Here is a 19,175-nt window from a genome sequence, read left to right as displayed (position 1 = left end):
GCTTGAACTTGCATATGAGCAATTGATGGTCTGTTCCACAGTCGGCCCTTGGCCTTGTTCTGACTGATGAGATTGAGCCTTTTCATCGTCTCTTTCCACAGATGTAGTCAATTTGATTTCTGTGTCTTCCATCTGGCAAGGTCCGTGTGTATAGTCGCCATTTATGTTGATGAAAGAAGGTATTTGCAATGAAGAAGTCGTTGGTCTTGCAAAATTCTATCATTCGATCTCCGCCATTGTGTCTATCACCAAGGCCATATTTTCCAACTACTGATCCTTCTTCGTTTCCAACTTTCGCATTCCAATTGCCAGTAATTAACAATGCATCTTGACTGCATGTTCAATCAATTTCAGGCTGCAGCAGCTGATAAAAATCTTCTATTCTTCATCCTTGGTTGGCCCTAGTGGTTGGTGCTTATATTTGAATAATAGTCGTGTTAACTGGTCTTCCTTGTAGGCATATGGATATTACCTATCACTGACAGCATTGTACTTCGGGATAGATCTTGAAACGTTCTTTTTGACAATGAATTCAACACCATTCCTCTTCGAGTTGTCATTCCCAGCATAGTAGACTATATGATTGTCCAATTCAAAATGGCCAATACCAGTCCATTTCAGCTCACTAATGCATAGGATATCAATGTTTATGTGTTCCATTTCATTTTTGATGATTTCCAATTTTCCTAGATTCATACTTCGTACATTCCAGGTTCTGATTTTTAATGGATGTTTGTAGCTGTTTCTTCTCATTCTGAGTCATGCCACATAAGCAAATGAAGGTCCCGGAAGCTTTACTCCACCCACGTCATTAAGGTCAGCTCTACTTTGAGGAGGCAGCTCTTCCCCAATCATCTTTTGAGTGCCTTCCAACCTGGGGGGCTCATCTTCCAACACTATATCAGACAGTGTTCTGCTGCTATTCATAAGGTTTTCATTGGCTAATGCTTTTCAGAAGTACACTGCTGGGTCCTTCTTCCTAGTCTGTCTTAGTCTGGAAGCTCAGCTGAAACCTGTCCTCCATGGGTGACCCTGCTGGTATCTGAATACTGGTGGCATAGCTTCCAGCATCACAGCAACACACAAGCCCCCACAGTATGACAAACTGACAGACACATGGCCTTGGAGTAGCCAAAGATTTTTTCAGACAGAACACATTTTAGTCATAAGACTGATAAAATAGACTTCCTTAAAATTAAAAACTTTAGTTCATCCAGAGACTTCACTTGATAGGAAAAAGGCAAGACACAGACTCCGAGAAGATATTTATAAAGAAGATATTTGTAACACAGACATCCAACAAAGGACATGTATCCAAGACGAACAAAGAACTCATAAATTTGGTAATGAAAGGCAATAGCGAAAAATTCAAAATGGGAAAAAGACTTGAACAGGTGTTCAAAAAAAAGAAGACTTCCAAATGACCAATATATGAGAAGTGCTCAACAGTCTAAATCGCCAGTGCAATATAAATTAAATTGACAGGAGATAGCTCTGCATAGCCATCAGAGTATCAATTGAAATGTTTCAACAAACGGATGCAGCACTGGGAGTGCTCACTCATCTATGCCAAGAAATACGAAGACAGCTTCCTGGCCAACTGACTGGAAAAGATCCATATTTATGCCTATTCCCAAGAAAAGTGATGCAACTGAATGTGGAAATTATAAAACAATATCATTAATATCACACACCAGCAAAATTTTGCTGAAGATCATTCAAAAGCACCTGTAGCAGTATATCAACAAGGAACTGCCAGAAATTCAGGCCGGTTTCAGAAGAGGATGTGGGACCAGAGACATCACTGCTATTGTCAGATGGATCCTGGCTGAAAGCAGAGAATACCAGAAGAATGTTTACCTGTGTTTTATTGATTATGCAAAGGCATTCAACTGTGTGGATCATAACAAAATTATGGATAACATTGCAAAGAATGGCAATTCCAGAACACTTAATTGTGCTCATGAGGAACATTTACATAGCTCGAGAGGCAATTGTTCAGCTAGAACAAGGGGATACTGATTGGTTTAAAGTCAGGAAAGGTGTGCATCAGGGTTGTATCCTTTCGCCATACCTATTCAATCCATATGCTGAGCAAATAATCGGAGAAGTTGGGCTATATGAAGAAGAATGGGGCATCAGGATTGGAGGAAGACTCATTAACAACCTGCGTTATGCAGATGACACAATCTTGCTTGCTGAAAGTGAAGAGGACTTGAAGCACTTACTAATGAAGATCAAAGACCACAGCCTTCAGTATGGCTTGCACCTCAACATAAAGAAAACAAAAATCCTCACAACTGGACCAATGAGCAACATCATGATAAACGGAGAAAAGATTGAAGTTGTCAAGGATTTCATTTTACTTGGATCCGCAATCAACAGCCATGGAAGCAGTAGTCAAGAAATCAAAAGACGCGTTGCATTGGGTAAATCTGCTGCAAAGGACCTCTTTAAAGTGTTGAAAAGCAAAGATGTCACTTTGGAGACTAAGGTACACCTGACCCAAGCCATGGTATTTTCAATCACGTCATATGCATGTGAAAGGTGGACAATGAATAAGGAAGACTGAAGAAGAAATGACGCCTTTGAATTGTGGTGTTGGTGAAGAATATTGAATATACCATGGACTGCCAACAGAATGAACAAATCTGTCTTGGAAGAAGTACAACCAGAATGCTCCTTAGAAGCAAGGATGGCGAGACTGCATCTTACATACTTTGGACATGGTGTCAGAAGGGAGCAGTCCCTGGAGAGGGACACCATGCTTGGCAAAGTACAGGGTCAGTGGAAAAGAGGAAGATCCTCAATGAGGTAGACTGACGCAGTGGCTGCAACGATGAACTCAAGCATAACAATGATTGTGAGGATGGCTCAGGACCGGGCAGTGTTTCGTTCTGTTGTGCGTAGGGTCGCTATGAGTCAGAACTGACTCGATGGCACCTAACAACAACAACAGCCATCAGAGTGGCTAAAACTTAAAGCATTGACATTTCCATGCGTTGGCAACGATGTGGGACTGGCATACTCATGTCGTGCAGGTGGGAGTGTAAACTTGTACAACTACTTCGGAAAACTCTTTGGCATTATCTACTAAAACTATACAAAAGAATGCCTATGACCCAGCAATTCCACCCTTGGAATTCCACCCAACAGCAAGGAGAGCTTCTGTCTATCAAAAAATACACCATGAGAATATTCACAGCAGCATTATTCAAAAGAGCCCAAACTCAGAAGCCACACTGTCATGGGTTGAATCGTGTTCCCCTAAAATGGTGTGTTGAAGTTCTAACCCCCAGTACCTGTGAAACAGGGTCTTCAAAGATGTTATCAGTTAACATGGGGTCATACTAAAATAGGTCATCCTATCCTACAGACTCGACGGCAGTGGGTTTTTTTTTTTTGGTTTATCCTGTATGATATATAGAAACTCTGGTAGAGTAACGGTTAAGTGCTACAGCTGCTAACCAAAAGGTCTGCAGTTCAAATCCACCAGGCACTCCTTGGGAACTCTACAAGGCAGTCGCTATATGTAGGAATCAACTCGACGACAAGGAGTTTGGATTTTTTTTTAATCCTATATGATTGGTGTCCATATAAAAGAAGAAACAGACAGAGAGAGAGAGACAGAGGGAGGGACACCATGTGAAGATCCAGCTATAAGCCAAGGAATACCTGGAGCTCCCAGAAGCTAAGAGAGAGGCATTATTATGGATCGAATTGTGTGTCCCCTAAAAATATGTGTTACGAATTCTACTATACTGTAGTTATAATCCCATTTGGGAACAGAGTTTCTATTACGTTAACGAAGCAGTATTAGTGTAGAGTGTATCTTAAGTCAATCTCTTTTGAGATATAAAAAGGGCAGACTGAGCAATCAAGCAACCAGAGATGGGGGAAGACAGATGCCACAACACATGGAGATCACCAAGGAGCCAAGAAACAGAAGCTGAGAAGAGACAAGGGCATTCCCTCCCTAGAGCCCACAGAAAAAGCCTTCCCCAAGAGCTGGAACCCTGGATTCAAACTTCTCACCTCCTGTCTTAGTCATCTAGCGCTGCTATAACAGAAATACCACAAGTGGATGGCTTTAACAAAGAGTTTATTCTCTCACAGTCCAGTAGGCTAGAGTCCGAATTCAGGGCACCTGTTCCAGCTGAAGGTTTTCTTTCTGTCGGCTCTGGAGGAAGGTCCTTGTCAGCAGTCTTCCCTTGGTCTGAGAGCATCTCAGCACAGGAACCTCAGGTCCAAAGGATGCGCTCTGCTCCCAGCACTGCTTTCTTGGTGGTATGAGGTCCCCATGTCTCTCTGCTTGCGTCTCTCTTTTATATCTCAAAGAGATTGGCTTAAGACACTATCTAATCTTGTATATCTCATCCATATAACTGACACTAATCCACCTCATTTTATCATAGTGATAGGATTTACAACACATAGGAAAATCATGTAAAATGGTGGACAATCACACAATACTGGGACTTATGGCCCAGCTAAGTTGACAGATATTTTTGGAGGACACGATTCAACCCATGATATCTCCTAAACTGTGAGAAAATAAGTTCCTGTTTGTTAAAGCCACCCACTTTTGGTATTTCTGTTATAGCAGCACTAGATAAGTAAGACAGGCATAGAACAGAGTCTCCCTCAGCAGCTCAGAAGGAATCAACACGGCCAACACCCTGATCTCACTCTCAACTGAGACAATACATGTCTATTCTTATAAGCCACCCAGTTAGTGGTATTTTATTATGGCAGCAGTAGGAGACAAACATAACCCCAAATGACCGTCAACAACAGAACAGGTAAGTCTGTTACGGAGTGCCCACACACTGGGCACCACCCACACGAGAAGACCACCTGCTCTACACACAGTCACACGTCCATGGGTACGCCCCACAGACAGGATGTTGAGCCCAAGGACCCAGACCTCAAGGAGTACATTCCACCTGATTTCGTGTGTGTGAAATCCAAGACAGGCAAGACAAATCTATGGAGGTCAGACCAACGGTTACCTTGGGGTGGGAACTCGGGGGGTGGGGGGAGAGGGCAAGAAGGGGTGTTGTGGGTGCTGGGGTCATTTCCTATGTTGCGACGCAGGCAGTGGCCACCAGGTGTCCATAAATGTGAAAATTGGGCATTTCAGATTTGCACGCGACATTTAGGAAAATTTTGCTTCCAGAAAAGAAGTCAGTAAATACAATCCCTGTGGAGCTTTTAAAACTGCCTTTCCCAAGACTTGAGGCCCTCCGTCCAGAAATTCCTTCCCCGGCACCTTCTCGCCACCCCTCCCACACGGCCCTGCTGAGGAGGGTCACAGGGGCTGAGTCCGCTCACATTTCAAGCTGTTCGTGACACACAATTAAAACACTATGCTACATGGACTGGACTTGTGGGACACGACCTGCCGAAGCGGTCCTTTTCCTCTGGCTACTCAGGGAGGAGCCGTGCCCATCTCCATCTGCTGCCTCCTGGGGTTAGGGTCTTATCCAGGGCACTTGTGCTCTGGCTCTCCTCTCTCTCCAGTGTGGCGGTGCTCAGCTCACAGTGCGCAATCACGCACAGGTCTGTGTGTGCGGCCACAGGCCGGGTGGGAGGCTGCTAATGGCAGGTGGCTGTGGCAACACCACTGCAGCATGCTCACAGCTGCTGCCACCAGCATCCCCTCCTCCCTGCCATCAACCCAAGCCTGGCTTTGCAGGACCCTAGGGCCCACAGCTCTGAAGGGACAGCAGGGGCACAGCCAACTTGCCAAATGGACATGATAGAGGTTGAAGACATAAGGACAGATGCCGCCTACCGGCCCTGAGCTCAAGAAAGCCCAGCTCAGCACCATGTGAAGGGAGGCAGAGGGCCGCAGGCTGTGCCATGGACATGATTATATATGGACACGTTTGCATCACAGACGTGCCTGCATCACTGCTAAACCCACACCAGATACCTTCACTTGGATACATCCACATCACGGACACGCCCACACCAGAGACATGCCCATACCATGGACATGCCCACATTAGACACACCCACACCACAGATACCTTCACGTTGACACACGCACACCGTGGGCATGCCCACACCGCAGACACACACCCATGCCATGGACACGCCCATGCCACAGACACGCCCATACCACACAGGGACACCACAGACATGCCCATACCAGGCACACTCATACCATGAACATGCCCACACTGCAGACACACCCACATGGACACACTCATACAACAGGCACACCCACAAGGACACACTCACATGGACACACCCATATCAGACACCCCACATGGACACACCCATGCTGCAGATACACCCACACCACAGACATACCCACAAAGACACACTCACACCACAGACACACCCACATGGACATGCCCACAGCATAGACACACCTACAGGGACACGCCCACAGCACAGGCACACTCACATGGACACACCCACAGCACAGACACCCTTATCATGGACAAGCTGAAACCTCGCACACACCGCATTACACACAGGCCACGCTGCGGGTCTTACGTGTCTTTTGAAGGATTTCCGAATGTATCCCTGGGCAGTTTTCTGGACCACAGCATAACGTCTGATGCAGTATATGTTCTCTTTGGGCTTAATCACGTTGGCAATCACTTCCACCAGCTTGTTGTGAGGAATGGCGTCGTAAGCCCCTGTCACATCCACCTGCACGAGAAGAATGGTGAAGGCCGTGGAGCACCAGCTTACTTGGAGCACACGCACCTGTGCCACCCCATGCTTACATCCCTGCCAGAGGCCTGCTTCCAGAAAACCCCGCAGAGGATTCAGGAGCAGGAGTAGGGGGCCCTCCCACCTCTCTGCCGCCAGCCCCCGCCCAAGCCACACACACCAACCCAGCCTGAGAGATGCTCTCTGAGTACCCATACATCCCCAGACTCTGAGGACCCCAAAGGAAGGGACGAGTCTGTGTCCCTCTCTCTGAGTGCAGAATTTATGAACGGGAGAACCAGCCTCTTGCTGATGACCAGAGCTGAGGGGCCGCCTGAGCCCTGGACTCTGAGCCCAGTGCGGGTTCCATTCTCTGAGCCCTGGGCAGACGGCAGCTGTAGCTCCTTCCCCCAAATCAGCAGCACACGGTTTGGGTGGAGCCAACGGGTGACCCCACTTCTGAGCAACACGCTCTGGCAGCAGGCAGGAGTCACGGTCACCTCGACTGGCCATGGAGTGAGCTGGGACCAGATTGATCAAAGCTCCCACCACTGTGAGCCAGGTGCCCTATGCCCACCCACCCCGCTACTGGGAGAATCCCAGGACAGCGAGTGCCTACACACCAACTCTCCAGTGAGCTGCCGCTGAGCTGGCCCCAACTCAAGGCGGCCCCATGCGCAATGGAATGAAACACAGCCCAGTCCTGCGTCATCCCATGATCAGTTGTGAATCGGACCCTTGTGATCCGTGGGTTTTTCACTGGCTAACTTCCAGAAATAGATCATCTGTCCTTTCTTCCCAGTCTGTCTTAGTCTGGAAGCCCTGCTGAAACCTGGTCAGCATCCTACCAACACACAAGCCTCCACCAACAGTCGGGTGGTGGCTGCCCATGAGGTACCTTGGCTGGAAAACAAACCTGGGTCTCCCACATGGAAGGTAAGAATTCTACGAATGAATCACCAGTGACCTCACGCAGCTGGAAGTCCCTGGTGCAAATGGCTAACGTGTTCGGCTGCTAACCAAAAGGCTGGAGGTTGGAGTCCACCCAGAGGTGCCTGGTTAGAAAGGGCTGGGGATGCAAACTCTACAGCTCCACCAATAAGGGCAGTGCTGTCATTAGGTAGAACACGTGGGGGATCTGAAAAGCCCCACTGCTGCCAGTGTTCCCTCCAGGACCAGCAACGTGGCTTCACCACAGGCAGCCACTTCAGAGAGACCCCTGAAGTGCCTGGCTCACTCAGTCACCAAAGAGACATCACACACGGCCAGGAGGCAGGCCCCAGGCTGACCCACCTTGACAAAGTACAGCTGCGGCCTAGGGTCTCCGGCCCGCACCTGCTGCACGAATGCCCGCCAGGCCTTGTACACGTCATCAATGCCCAGCACGGAGGCCCCCAGCAGGCCAGGCCGCACGGCCCGCTCATAGTTGAGCACACTGAACAGGTTTTTCATCTGCGAGTTGAAATGCTGGAGCCGCTAAAACAAAAACCAGGGATGTATGGTCAGAACAGTGTTCCCAAAACCCAGGAGAGGGGACCTTGGCTCAGACTGTCTCTGTCAAAAGGTCTCAAGGGCGGGAAGGAGTTCCAGGGCTGCCTAGGGATCCCAACTCTGAGCCTCCTCCTCCTGCCTGCCCACTCTCACCCAGCTTGCCTCACAGCTCCAGAAGACCCCAGGACAGCAACTGCGCTGAGAACGACCAACCCGTCCAGACCCACCCCTAGGCCCCCAGGTGCCGGGGGACCCTTCACGCGATACTAGTCACACACGTGCCCCTTCTCCACCCCCCAGTTCCTTCATACACAGACGAGGAGCACAACACTGTGGCCCCGGTTTCAGGTTCAAACTCTGAGCTGAGTCTAGCAGGTCAGGCTCCAGCTCGCCCCTCAGCAGTCCTTGCACTGACTGCTTTGTGTACTGCTGTGGGCACATCACCAAAGATACCACCTCCCTCAGACACCACGCCGGGGCGCCGAGGATGGGCCAGAGTTGCCTGTGAGGCAGTGACGCCAAGGTCATGGACCCTGGAACATGGTGACAGCCACCTGGACCACAGCAGCTGCCTGGGCTCTCTATGCCTACAGCACACCAGGGTCTGCAGGCCACACTGCGCTACAGTGGGGTCACAGAGCGCCAGGGTCACGGGGCACAGGGCACGGGGTCACAGGGCAGGACCAGTTTCTCACCATGGTCCTCAATCAGCACACTGAGGCATCACCTGGGACCTGGCGTTCTGCTGCTCCCCTTCTGGGCCCAGGATCCACCCCCTCGCTCACCCCTCCGCAGGCTCGCAAGGTGCCGTGGGCGATGGTGGGCTACTCCTCACCATGCCCGCTGGCCCATCCTGTGGCCCCTCAGCCCCTCGTCCATATTAAACCAACTTTCGTTTAAAAATAAAATGAAGTAGGAGCATGGTCACCTTCTTTTCTCTGCGGAAAGTTCTGGCTCCTACGACATAGTCCATGTTCACAATCGGCCGAAGGCCATGTGCTTTGGGGACAAAGCGGAGCTTGGAGGTCAGAAGAGAGGGCTTGGTCTGCTGGCGTCGCTGGACCTCCGCTTCAGATAACTCTCGCAGCCGCACTTTGTTGAAGTGTTGTCTAAAACAGAGCCTCTCAGTATGCGCGGCGTTCAGGGGCCAAGCGATACACCCGCAGACAAACTCACAGGACGTTGCAAGACCCCGTAAACTCAGCCGAGAGCACAGTCACCCAACACCCAGGGCCGTGCCGGCTCCACGCTGACGCACCCACCATGGACACATGGGAGCCTCCACCTGCAGGCAGTCTAGGACAATCACAGACACTTTGAGGAGAGACCTAGAGAGAGCCCCAGGACAACCAAAGATGCCTCAGGGAGACCCCACCAGCAGGGGGCTCCCAGAACAACCATAGATGCCTTGGGAAGCCTCTACCAGCAGAGAGCCCAAGACAATCACAAATGTCTCAGGGAAAGACTCCACCCACAGGGTGCCCAGGATGACCACAGATGTCTCAAGGCATTTCTTCCCCAGATATTTCCTTCAGTATGTCATCAAATAAGTGGGATTTTACCACCTGGGGCAAAGGAGAACGAAGAACACCAAAGACACTAGGAAAATACGAGCCCTAGAGACAAAAAGAGCCACATAAACCAGAGACTCCATCAGTCTGAGACCAGAAGAACTAGATGGTGCCTAGCTACCACCAATGACTGCCCTGAGAGGGAACACAACAGTCCCTGACGGAGCAGGAGAAAAGTGGGGTGCAGAACTCAAATTCTAGCACAAAGATCAGACTTAATGGTCTGACTGAGACCAGAGGAACCCTAGAAAACACGGTCTCCAGACTCTCTGCTAACCCAGAACTAAAACCATTCCTGAAGCCAACTCTTCAGAAAAAGATTAGACTGGGCTATAAGACATGAACTGATACTTGGGAGGAGTGTGCTTCTTAGTTTAAGTAGATACATGAGACTAAATGGGCAGCTCCTGTCCAGAGGCGAGATGAGAAGGCAGAAAGGGATGGAAGCTGGCTGAACGGACATGGGAAATCGGGGTGGAAAGGAGGAATGCCCTGTCATAGGGAGAGCAGCTAGGGTCACATAACAATGTGTGTATAAATTTTTGTATGAGAAACTAACTTCAGCTGTAAACTTTCACTTAAAGCACAATAAGAAAAAAAAAAGTGGGATTTTATCATCTTATGACATCAAAAAAAAAACACCAAGTCCCTTGCCTTCAAGTCAATTCCGAATCATAACAGCCCTACGTGTTACAGAGTAGAACTGCTCCATAGGGTTTCCTTCACTGTGGTCTTACAGAAGCGGATCACCAGGCCTGTCTTCCATGGTGCCAGTGGGTAGGTTCAAACCACCAACCTTTAGGTTAGTAGTCAAGCACAAATCGTTTCTGCCAGCCAAGGATCTTACCTTTTGACATGAGTTCTATCTATTCTGTGTGAATTAAGGGACAATTTGACCCATACCTACAAGGTACAACAAAATAGAGCCAGAAAAAAATAAATGGTGTGCTGGTCTTATTGTTTCATTTCAATATAAACCACCTCAATTTTAGAGTAGGTTGGGAGTCCAGAGACCATCAAATGCACACCTCCGATTTTACAGGTAAGAAAACAGAAGCTCAAAGTGGTCAGCATCTCGTGCGGGACCTCACAGCCAGGACTCCACTTGGGGCCTCCTGGTTCCCAGCACAGAGCGCCACCCAGCCCTTGTCAAGCCGGGGTATGCCACGGCGGGGTAAGAGTTACTGCCGGTTCCATAGACAGTAAGAAACAGACAATCGAGTCAGCATTTCTCTTCCTGTTCACGTTGCGCTCTTATTATAAATACCTGATTCCAATGCTCTGCAGCTTGTTCCAGACGCTTTTCCGGAAAAAGAAAAGCCTGTTCTTCTGAAACATGGTCTCGGTGACGTAGAAGAAGGCCCTGAGCAGCCCAACCACGAACGTGTCCATCAGCCAGAAGAGGAACTTGGCCAAGATCTCTTCTCTCAGACGGTGCTCCGAGGCCGGGACAGCATAATCCCCTGAAATGAGAAAACACTGGAAACTTGACCCCACCGCAGGGCCTGGCGACCTCACCCCCGAGATCCACGCTGTCCAGTACTACAGCCCCTGGCCACTTGACACTTGCTCGTCCCAACCAAGACGGGCCGCACACGTAACCTACACACCCACCTTGGACGCTCAGCACAGAAAAGGAAAGCCAAGTATTGCACCTGTAACACTTCCACTGATTCCACATTAAAATGATGATATTGTGGATTTACTGGGTTTTACTATGATACAGTAAAACCTGCGAAAGCTGGAGCTTGTGTGAGGCAGAAACCCGTCAGAGAAGGAAAAGCTGGCTGCTAACCAAAACACCGGCAGTTTGAATCCACCAGCTGCTCCTTGGAAAACCTACAGGGCCGTTCTACCCTCGCCTGTAGGTCGCTAAGAGTCAGAATGGACTTGATGGCAACGGGTTTGGTTTTGATTTAATAGAGAGGGATAGAAAAGTGGTAAGCTGCACCCTGTCAAAGGTGGAAAACTTTCGAGACCCTGAAAAACAAGACAGTCCTGTCGAGTTCCAGCTGCCGCAGCTTTCATTGTAGATAATTAGATTAATTTCACCTTTTCATTTTTTTAATGTGGCTACTAGAAAATTTGGAGCCCTGGTGGCATAGCAGGTATGAGTCAGAACTAACCTGATGCCACCTAACAACAACAAAAACAACTAGAAAATTGATAACTATATTTGCGGCTACTTCTCTCAGACAGTGGTGACTTGGAGCAACATCTCCTGCCCCGCTTTGTAAGCAGGATGGGGAAAGCAGAAACACAATGTTAGGAATTTCACTGTGTCCCCCCAAAAGATGTACTGATGTCCTAATCCCTGTACCTGGGAATGTGACCTGTTTGGAGAAGCAGGGTCTTTCACTGGAGATAATATCAGTTAAGTCATATTGGAGTAGGGTGGGTTCCAGCCCTAATCCCTTCTGAGTGCTGTCTTATAAAAGAGAAGGACAGACATGGAAACGAGAGTCGCACAGAGGGGGAGGATCCATCGATAAGCCAAAGAACACCAAGAAACACCTGGGACTACAGAAGGTGAATAAGGAAGACTGAAGAAGAATTGACAACTTTGAATTGCGGTGTTGGCGAAGAGTATTGACTATACCGTGGACTGCCAAAAGAACGAACAAATCTGTCTTGGAAGAAGTACAACCAGAATGCTCCTCAGAAGCAAGGATGACGAGACTTCATCTCTCATACTTTGGACATGTTGTCAGGAGGGACCAGTCCCTGGAGAAGGACATCATGCTTAGTAAAGTACAGAGTCAGCGAAAAAGAGGAAGCCCCTCTGTGAAACGGAATGACACGCTGGCTGCAACAGCGGGCTCAAGTATGTCAATGGTTGTGAGGATGGTGCAGGATAGGGCAGCATTTTGTTCTGTTGTGCATGGGGTCGCTATGTGTTGGAACTGACTCAATGGCACCTAACAACAGGAGCTGAGAAAGACAAAGAAGGATGTTCCCCTAGAGTGAACAAAGAGAGCATAGCCCTGTCGACACCCTGGATTCGGACTTCTGGCCTCCAAAACTTAGACATTAAATCTCTGTTCTCTAAAGCCCCCACCGGTGGTATTTCATTACGGCAGCCTCAGGAAATTAAGACTCACACGTTCTCCAGACGGATGAAACACGGTTGGATGCTGGCACTACACAACTGCTTTGTACAATTTCAAACTCAGGCACCGCCACAGCTCCAGAAAGACCTGGGGCTTTCGAGGCCGAGCAACCCACATGGAGCAGAGGCTGCTGGGCGGCGCGGCCACACTTTAGCTAAGGGACCCCAGGCTCCGTGAGGCTCCCAAGGGGGCGTGCACACCGACGTGACCATTTCCCCTTGTAATCCTCCGCATTTGAGCACTTCCTGAGGAGTCCACGGGCTTCACTAGACAGCCAGGAGACCACCACAAGGATAAAACCCAGGGCTCCACCACCACCAGCCTCCACAAGAGAAACGTGTAAAGGAGCAAGGCGACCCCAGGAGGCAGATCGGAGATGAAGATGGAATGGTGAACAAGGAAAACAGAAAAAGGGGGGTGGGAGACAACACTAGGTAAACACTGACCACAGATCACAACAATATGACTACTTTGGGGGCTAAGAAACCCAAGATATCATTAAATCAGTGAGGAAAACAGTATATAAATTGGGAGTGGTGATCAAAATTAAAATATGCTAAGATCGCAATAATGTGCCCGAAAGGCACAGTGACTTTGAGGTGACTGCTACCTCTTCATTCAACTGGGGACACACCATCCTGTTAACTCCTGCATTATAGTTGTTGTTAGGTGCCGTCGAGTCGGTTCCGACTCACAGCAACCCCGTGTACCACAGGATGAAGTACTGCCCACTCCTGAGCCACCCTCACAATCATGGTTATGCTTGAGGCCATCGTTACAGCCACTGTGTTATCTGCATTACAGAGGAGCAGCTTATTGGGAAACGTGGGAAATGGCCATACCTGGAATAACAATCCTGGGAGGCAGGATTATCGTTTTGTTAAGTGCCATACAGTAGATTTCTACGCATAGCAACCCCATATGACAAAGTAGAACTTCCTCACAAACTCTCCTCTTACAAAAACACGTTGTGGCTTTCTGGAGCCACGGAGATTGGATGAACCCCTGAAACAACTGCCTTGAGATAATCTTCAAACATTAAACTACAATATCCTCCTAAAATCTTCTTAAAACTAAGCAAGAGTTTAGCTTAACTAATAAAGAACGTCTGCCTTGAGCACTGTGCTCTTTTAAGAACTACCTGTATGGGATCCATGGTAGTGCAGTGGTTAAAGAGGCTGGCTGCTAACCAAAAGGTCAGCAGTTCGAATCCATCAGCCACTCCTTGGAAACCCTAAGGGGCAGTTCTACTCTGTCCTATAGGGTCGCTGCAAGTCAGAATCGACTCAATGGCAACGGGTTTGGTTTTGGTTTTTTATATGGGATCAAATTGACAACAGCAACTCAAAAGATTAGACAGGAACCTTGGGGACAGTGAGTTTATGTTAATAAGGGGAGAACAACTCAGAGAAGGAGGGTGAGAATGGTTATAAAACTTGAGGTATATAATCAATATCACTGAGTTGTACATGTAGAAAACTGTTGAATTCATTGTTTTGCTGTGTATATTCTCAACAATAACAAAATAAAATTTTAAAAGAGAAACATAAGGAAAAAAAAAATGTGTTGTGGGAAGGGTGCCCTGGCTGTCCACTCAGCTGGCCCCCAGGATCTCTCAGGGACCCTGAGACACGCCCAGAGCCACCTTGGGCTGCTTCAGGCGGATTTCAGTTGGGATCTTTGGGGGTGGGGCCTAGGTGTTTTCCGAGCCCCCACCCTAAGTGATTCTCATGTCCAGCCAGAGTGGACAAACGCCCCTCCAGTAGACGACTCCTTCTAGGAAGTCTCTGCCGCCCATTTGTCCGTCTGTCATGCTGTGGTGGCTTGGGTGTTGCAGTGACGCTGGAAGATACCCCACCACTATTTCAAATATCAGCAGAGTTGCCCATGGCAGACAGGGTTTAGTGCAGCTTCCAGACTAAGACAGACTAGGAAGAAAGGATTGGCGATCTACTTCCAAAACACCACCCAGTGAAAACCCTATGCATCACAACAGAGCCTTGTCCAGCCCACTTGCTTTGGACACACCATCAAGGATCAGCAGCTGGAAGAGGACATCATGTTTGGTGAACTAGAGGGTCAGCAAGTACAATGGAGACCTTCAGTGAGACGGACTGGCACAGTAGCCTCCATGACGGACTCAAACGTACCAATGATCATAAAGATGGCACAGGACAGGGCAACATTTCATTCTGTTATCCATAAGGTCACCATGAGAACAGATGGCAACGGACGACCGAGGTGAGTTTTCACTGCTGTGCTCGCACTATGGCAGGCAGGGAAGGCTGGTGCAGACACAAGTTCAGGGCACCCATCCCCAAGCAGGAGTGCTTTCAATGCTATCCACCCTTGATGAAGGTGTGCTGGCTGGGGGTTGGCAGAAGGGAAGGCTGAATGAGGGCTGGCAGGAAGAAGCCTGAAAACCAAGCCCAGAACATCAAAGGGCAGGAATGCCCCAGGACCCAGCTGCCCAGAAAACGGAGAGGGACCAACCATACCCCAAGTACTCACAAGGAGCTGCGCCAACTTCTCTACAGCAGGTGAGAGCATCCTGCCACTGTCCTCTGTTCCCTTGTGACCCTTCTCTTACTAAAGGATGGAATTGGGCAGTTGAAGGAAGCATCCCTTTTATCCCTCCTTCCTCTGTCCCATCCTGGCCTGGCACAGCAGATGCAAGATGAAACCTAAATACGAACGAGTGCACTATTGGCTCACAGATGCCTCCATGAAACGCAGGAGCCTCATCTCCCAGGCCCCAGGAAAAGGGGGTTATCTTTCCAATCGGCTCCTTTTCATCAGCATTGAGCACCAACTTGAGGCAATAAGCCCTGAAGTCAAGAAGGGGATTAGGAATAACCTGCTTGCACCTTCACGAGGGTTTCTGGATACTTCTACCCAATTGTCAGCAATCCCACCCCACTGCCTCTCCCATTCTACCTGTTCACTGCTGTCCTCGGTGTCTAGGACCGGACCTGGATCCACAAAAGGGTGAGCGCTATCCTTGTAGAAGTACGCAATGGGAGAGGGGGAGATAAGGGGGAGAGAGCGGATGGAATCCACGCACCAGCCTAAGGGAGAAGCAATGTGTGTAGACAGCAAGGTAAGAAGGGCTGAGGTTTCAGACCACCTGGCCACTTGCTTTCCTGAGTCCCTTTGGCATTCCTCACAACTGGACCAATGAGCAACATCATGATAAACGGAGAAAAGATTGAAGTTGTCAAGGGTTTCATTTTACTTGGATCCACAGTCAACAGCCATGGAAGCAGCAGCCGAGAAATCAAATGATGCATTGCATAGGTAAATCTGCTGCAAAGAACCTCTTTAAAGTGCTGAAAAGCAGGGACATCACCTTGAAGACTAAAGTGTGCCTGACTCAAGCCAAGGTATTATCAATCTCATCATATGCATGGGAAAGCTGGACAGTGAATAAGAAAGACCGAAGAAGAATTGACACCTTTGAATTGTGGTGTTGGAGAAGAATATTGAATATATCATGGACTGCCAAAAGAACAAACAAATCTGCCTTGGAAGAAGTACAACTAGAATGCTCCTTAGAAGCAAGGATGTGAGACTGCATCTTACGGACTTTGGACATGTTGTCAGGAGAGATCAGTCCCTGGAGAAGGACATCATGCTTGGCAAAGTACAGGGCCAGCGGAAAAGAGGAAGACCCTCAACGAGGTGGATTGACACAGTAGCCACAACAATGGGCTCAAGCATAATAACGATTGTGAGGATGGCGCAGGGCGAGGCACTGTTTTTTTCTGTTGTGCATAGGGTCGCTATAAGTCAGAACCGACTCAATGGCACCTAACAACAACAACTACGGCGTTCAGTTACAAGCCTCTACTATCAAGTAGCCCTGAACCATATCACTTGGGAGCACCTCCTCACCTGGGTGCACCTGCTCACCTGGGTGCACCTGCTCACCTGGGAGCACCTCCTCACCTGGGTGCACCTCCTCACCTGGGTGCATCATCTCACTTGGGAGCACCTCCTTATCTGGGTGCATCATCTCACCTGGGAGCACTTCCTCACCTGGGTGCACCATCTCACCTGGGTTCACCTCCTCACCTGGGTTCACCTCCTCACGTGGGTGCACCTCCTCACCTGGGTGCGCCATCTCACCTGGTGCACCTCCTCACCTGAGTGCACCTGCTTGCCTCTCCTCACCTGGGCTCCGCCGCAGCCACTCACAGTCCTGCACTTTCATCTTCCACATCAGCTCCTGCAGGGAGAGCTTGGCGTGCTTCCCCAAAGAGATGAATGTCTTCACGTTCCTGAGGAAGCGGCACTTATTGTGACTGGAGCCCCAGAGACCAGGGGGCACCAGCCGGTGAAGACACGCCCGTACGAACGTGTACACCTGCCAGGGGCTGCTGTGCTGGCGGAGCAGCTGGACCACGCACTGCAGGCCAGCATCCTCCTCAGGGGCAGGCTTCACTGCAGGCCCCGGGGGCTGCTCCGGGGTCCCAGTACCCGCCCCGCCAGTACCCGCAGGGGTGGCCATGGCCGAGCCCAGCCTCGGGCAGTGCGTCCTGAGAAGGACGCTGTAGGGACACCGCGCGTGGTTCCCAAGCAGCTCCTGGAACAGGGGCCGCATTCGCCAATAGCGCGGGGTCAGGCGCCGCAGCTGCGTCTTTCTCCACGCCGGCTTCGTGCGCAGAAAGATAGTCTCCACTAGCCTTCGGGCCCCAGTCAGATTGCCCTGCAGGGAACTGAGGAGAAAGGTGCTTGGCAGCCTCTCCTTGGCCCCCAGGCAGTAGAGAAAGCGCTTGGTCTCCACGTATGCCTGGGGAAGCAGTGACAGTGGCGGCTGCGCGGACGAGGGGCCTGCCCCACGCTCCTTGACCCCCAGCGTGGAAGAACGACGCCTTCCAGCAATTTCACCCTCCCAAGACACGGCTTTCGCGGCGGCTCTCCTGCCAGGTGTCACCGCGTGGGGATCGCTGTCACTCTGCCCACACGCCCTATCCAGGTGGGCCCAGGACTGTGGTACCTGCCCTGGCTCCAGGGCTAGGCTGTGCCTGGATCTCTTAGCCAATGGGTGCCGCTCACCCGCGCTGTCCCAACGCCGCCTCGTGCCCCCCACGGTTCTTCGCGGGGCCCCGCAGCCCGGCTCCGGCCCCCTGGTGTCTCGCCCGCAGAGCTCGTAGAGCGGCAGCCCGCACACCTGGTAAGCGCAGCTCGGGGCCACCAGAAGGTAGAGCGAGCAGCGCGCCAGGAGGTGGGCCAGCACGTCATCGCCCACGCGCTGCAGCAGCAGCCCCCAGGCGCCGCTGCCACGCAGCGTGTCAGTGACCGTGTTGGGCAGGTAGCTGCGCACGCTAGTCGTGAAGGCCATGGGCGGGCCGCCGCGGGCCTCGTCCAGCAGCGCGAAGCCGAAGGCCAGCACATTCTTCGCGCCGCGCTCGCAGAGCCGCTGCACGACCCTGGCCACCAGCTCCTTCAGGCAAGACACCTGGGGAAGAAACAGGAGCGCCTGAGTCGCGGTGGAGCGACCGGACTGCCGCGGTCCCCCTTGAGTGACGCTCCCAATCTCCCCGTCCCCTGGTGGCCCACCTGGCGAAAGGAAGGGGCCGTAGGGGGCGGCGGCGCACCCCAAGGCACGCACACCAGGCACTGGGCCACCAGCGAGCGGAAGGCCGCAGGGTCCCCGCGCCGCACCAGTCGCCGGCCCTCGGCCCCCAGGCGCTGCGCGAACGTCGCCAGCGGCAGCACCTCGCGGTAGCGACCGCGCAACAAGGCGCGCACCGCCCGGCAACGGGGCGCGCGCGGCATCCCAGGTTAAAGACCGAGCGGGGGTCCAGGGGAGGCGTCCCACGTGCTCCCAGCTACCGGAGGTGGCGACCGCGCGAGGAAGAGGTGCAGGCTCCAGCGCGTGCCGCAAAGAGGTGGCAGGTTCCGGGAGGAGGAAGAGGCTCAGGCTCCAGCGCGCGCCGCGGATAGGGGGCGGGGCCCGGGGCGAGGGGGCGAGGCCGAGGCGGGTTCCGGGGGAGGAAGAGGAGCCGTTTCCTATGCGCGACGAGGGGATAGGGCGGGGTCCGGTACAAGGGGGAGGAGCCCGGAGTGGGAGGGCGGAGTCCGGGGGGCGACGGGGTGGGGTTCTCTCCGGAGGAGGTGGCTCAGAGCAGGTCTGAGGTGGGCAGGCCCGGGATTGAGCGAGCTGGTAAACGGGGAGGCGTGTCCTCACCCAGATTACCTTTCCATCTGACCTGCGGAGTGGCAGTAGTTTCTGCTGTTTGCGCCATGGTGTCCACGAGGACCTGGCGCAGAAATGTTTAGGGACGTGTCCTGGATTGTGCCGCTGCCCTGGGCGGCCTGGGCAGTA

At 51.2% G+C, this 19,175-nt stretch overlaps 1 protein-coding gene across 1 annotated transcript in view; it reads right to left on the bottom strand.

Moving 5' to 3' along the window:
- TERT (telomerase reverse transcriptase) overlaps window positions 1-18,740 on the bottom strand; it is a 53,850-nt gene extending 35,110 nt beyond the window's left edge. Inside the window, exons 1-6 of the mRNA XM_049861160.1 lie at window positions 18,407-18,740; window positions 17,018-18,305; window positions 11,002-11,197; window positions 9,092-9,272; window positions 7,966-8,148; window positions 6,511-6,669 (exon numbers count right to left, since the gene is read on the bottom strand). Of these exons, the coding sequence (XP_049717117.1) occupies window positions 6,511-6,669; window positions 7,966-8,148; window positions 9,092-9,272; window positions 11,002-11,197; window positions 17,018-18,305; window positions 18,407-18,625 (2,226 nt within the window). The 5' untranslated portion in view covers window positions 18,626-18,740. The remainder of the gene's footprint in view (window positions 1-6,510; window positions 6,670-7,965; window positions 8,149-9,091; window positions 9,273-11,001; window positions 11,198-17,017; window positions 18,306-18,406) is intronic.
- Between the last annotated feature and the right edge of the window lie 435 nt (window positions 18,741-19,175).

Source organism: Elephas maximus, chromosome 2 (genome assembly GCF_024166365.1).
Source record: "Elephas maximus indicus isolate mEleMax1 chromosome 2, mEleMax1 primary haplotype, whole genome shotgun sequence".
Classification (NCBI taxonomy): domain Eukaryota; kingdom Metazoa; phylum Chordata; class Mammalia; order Proboscidea; family Elephantidae; genus Elephas; species Elephas maximus.
The sequence above is the reverse complement of the archived record's forward strand: the minus strand, read 5'-3'. Positions and strand labels throughout refer to the sequence as shown.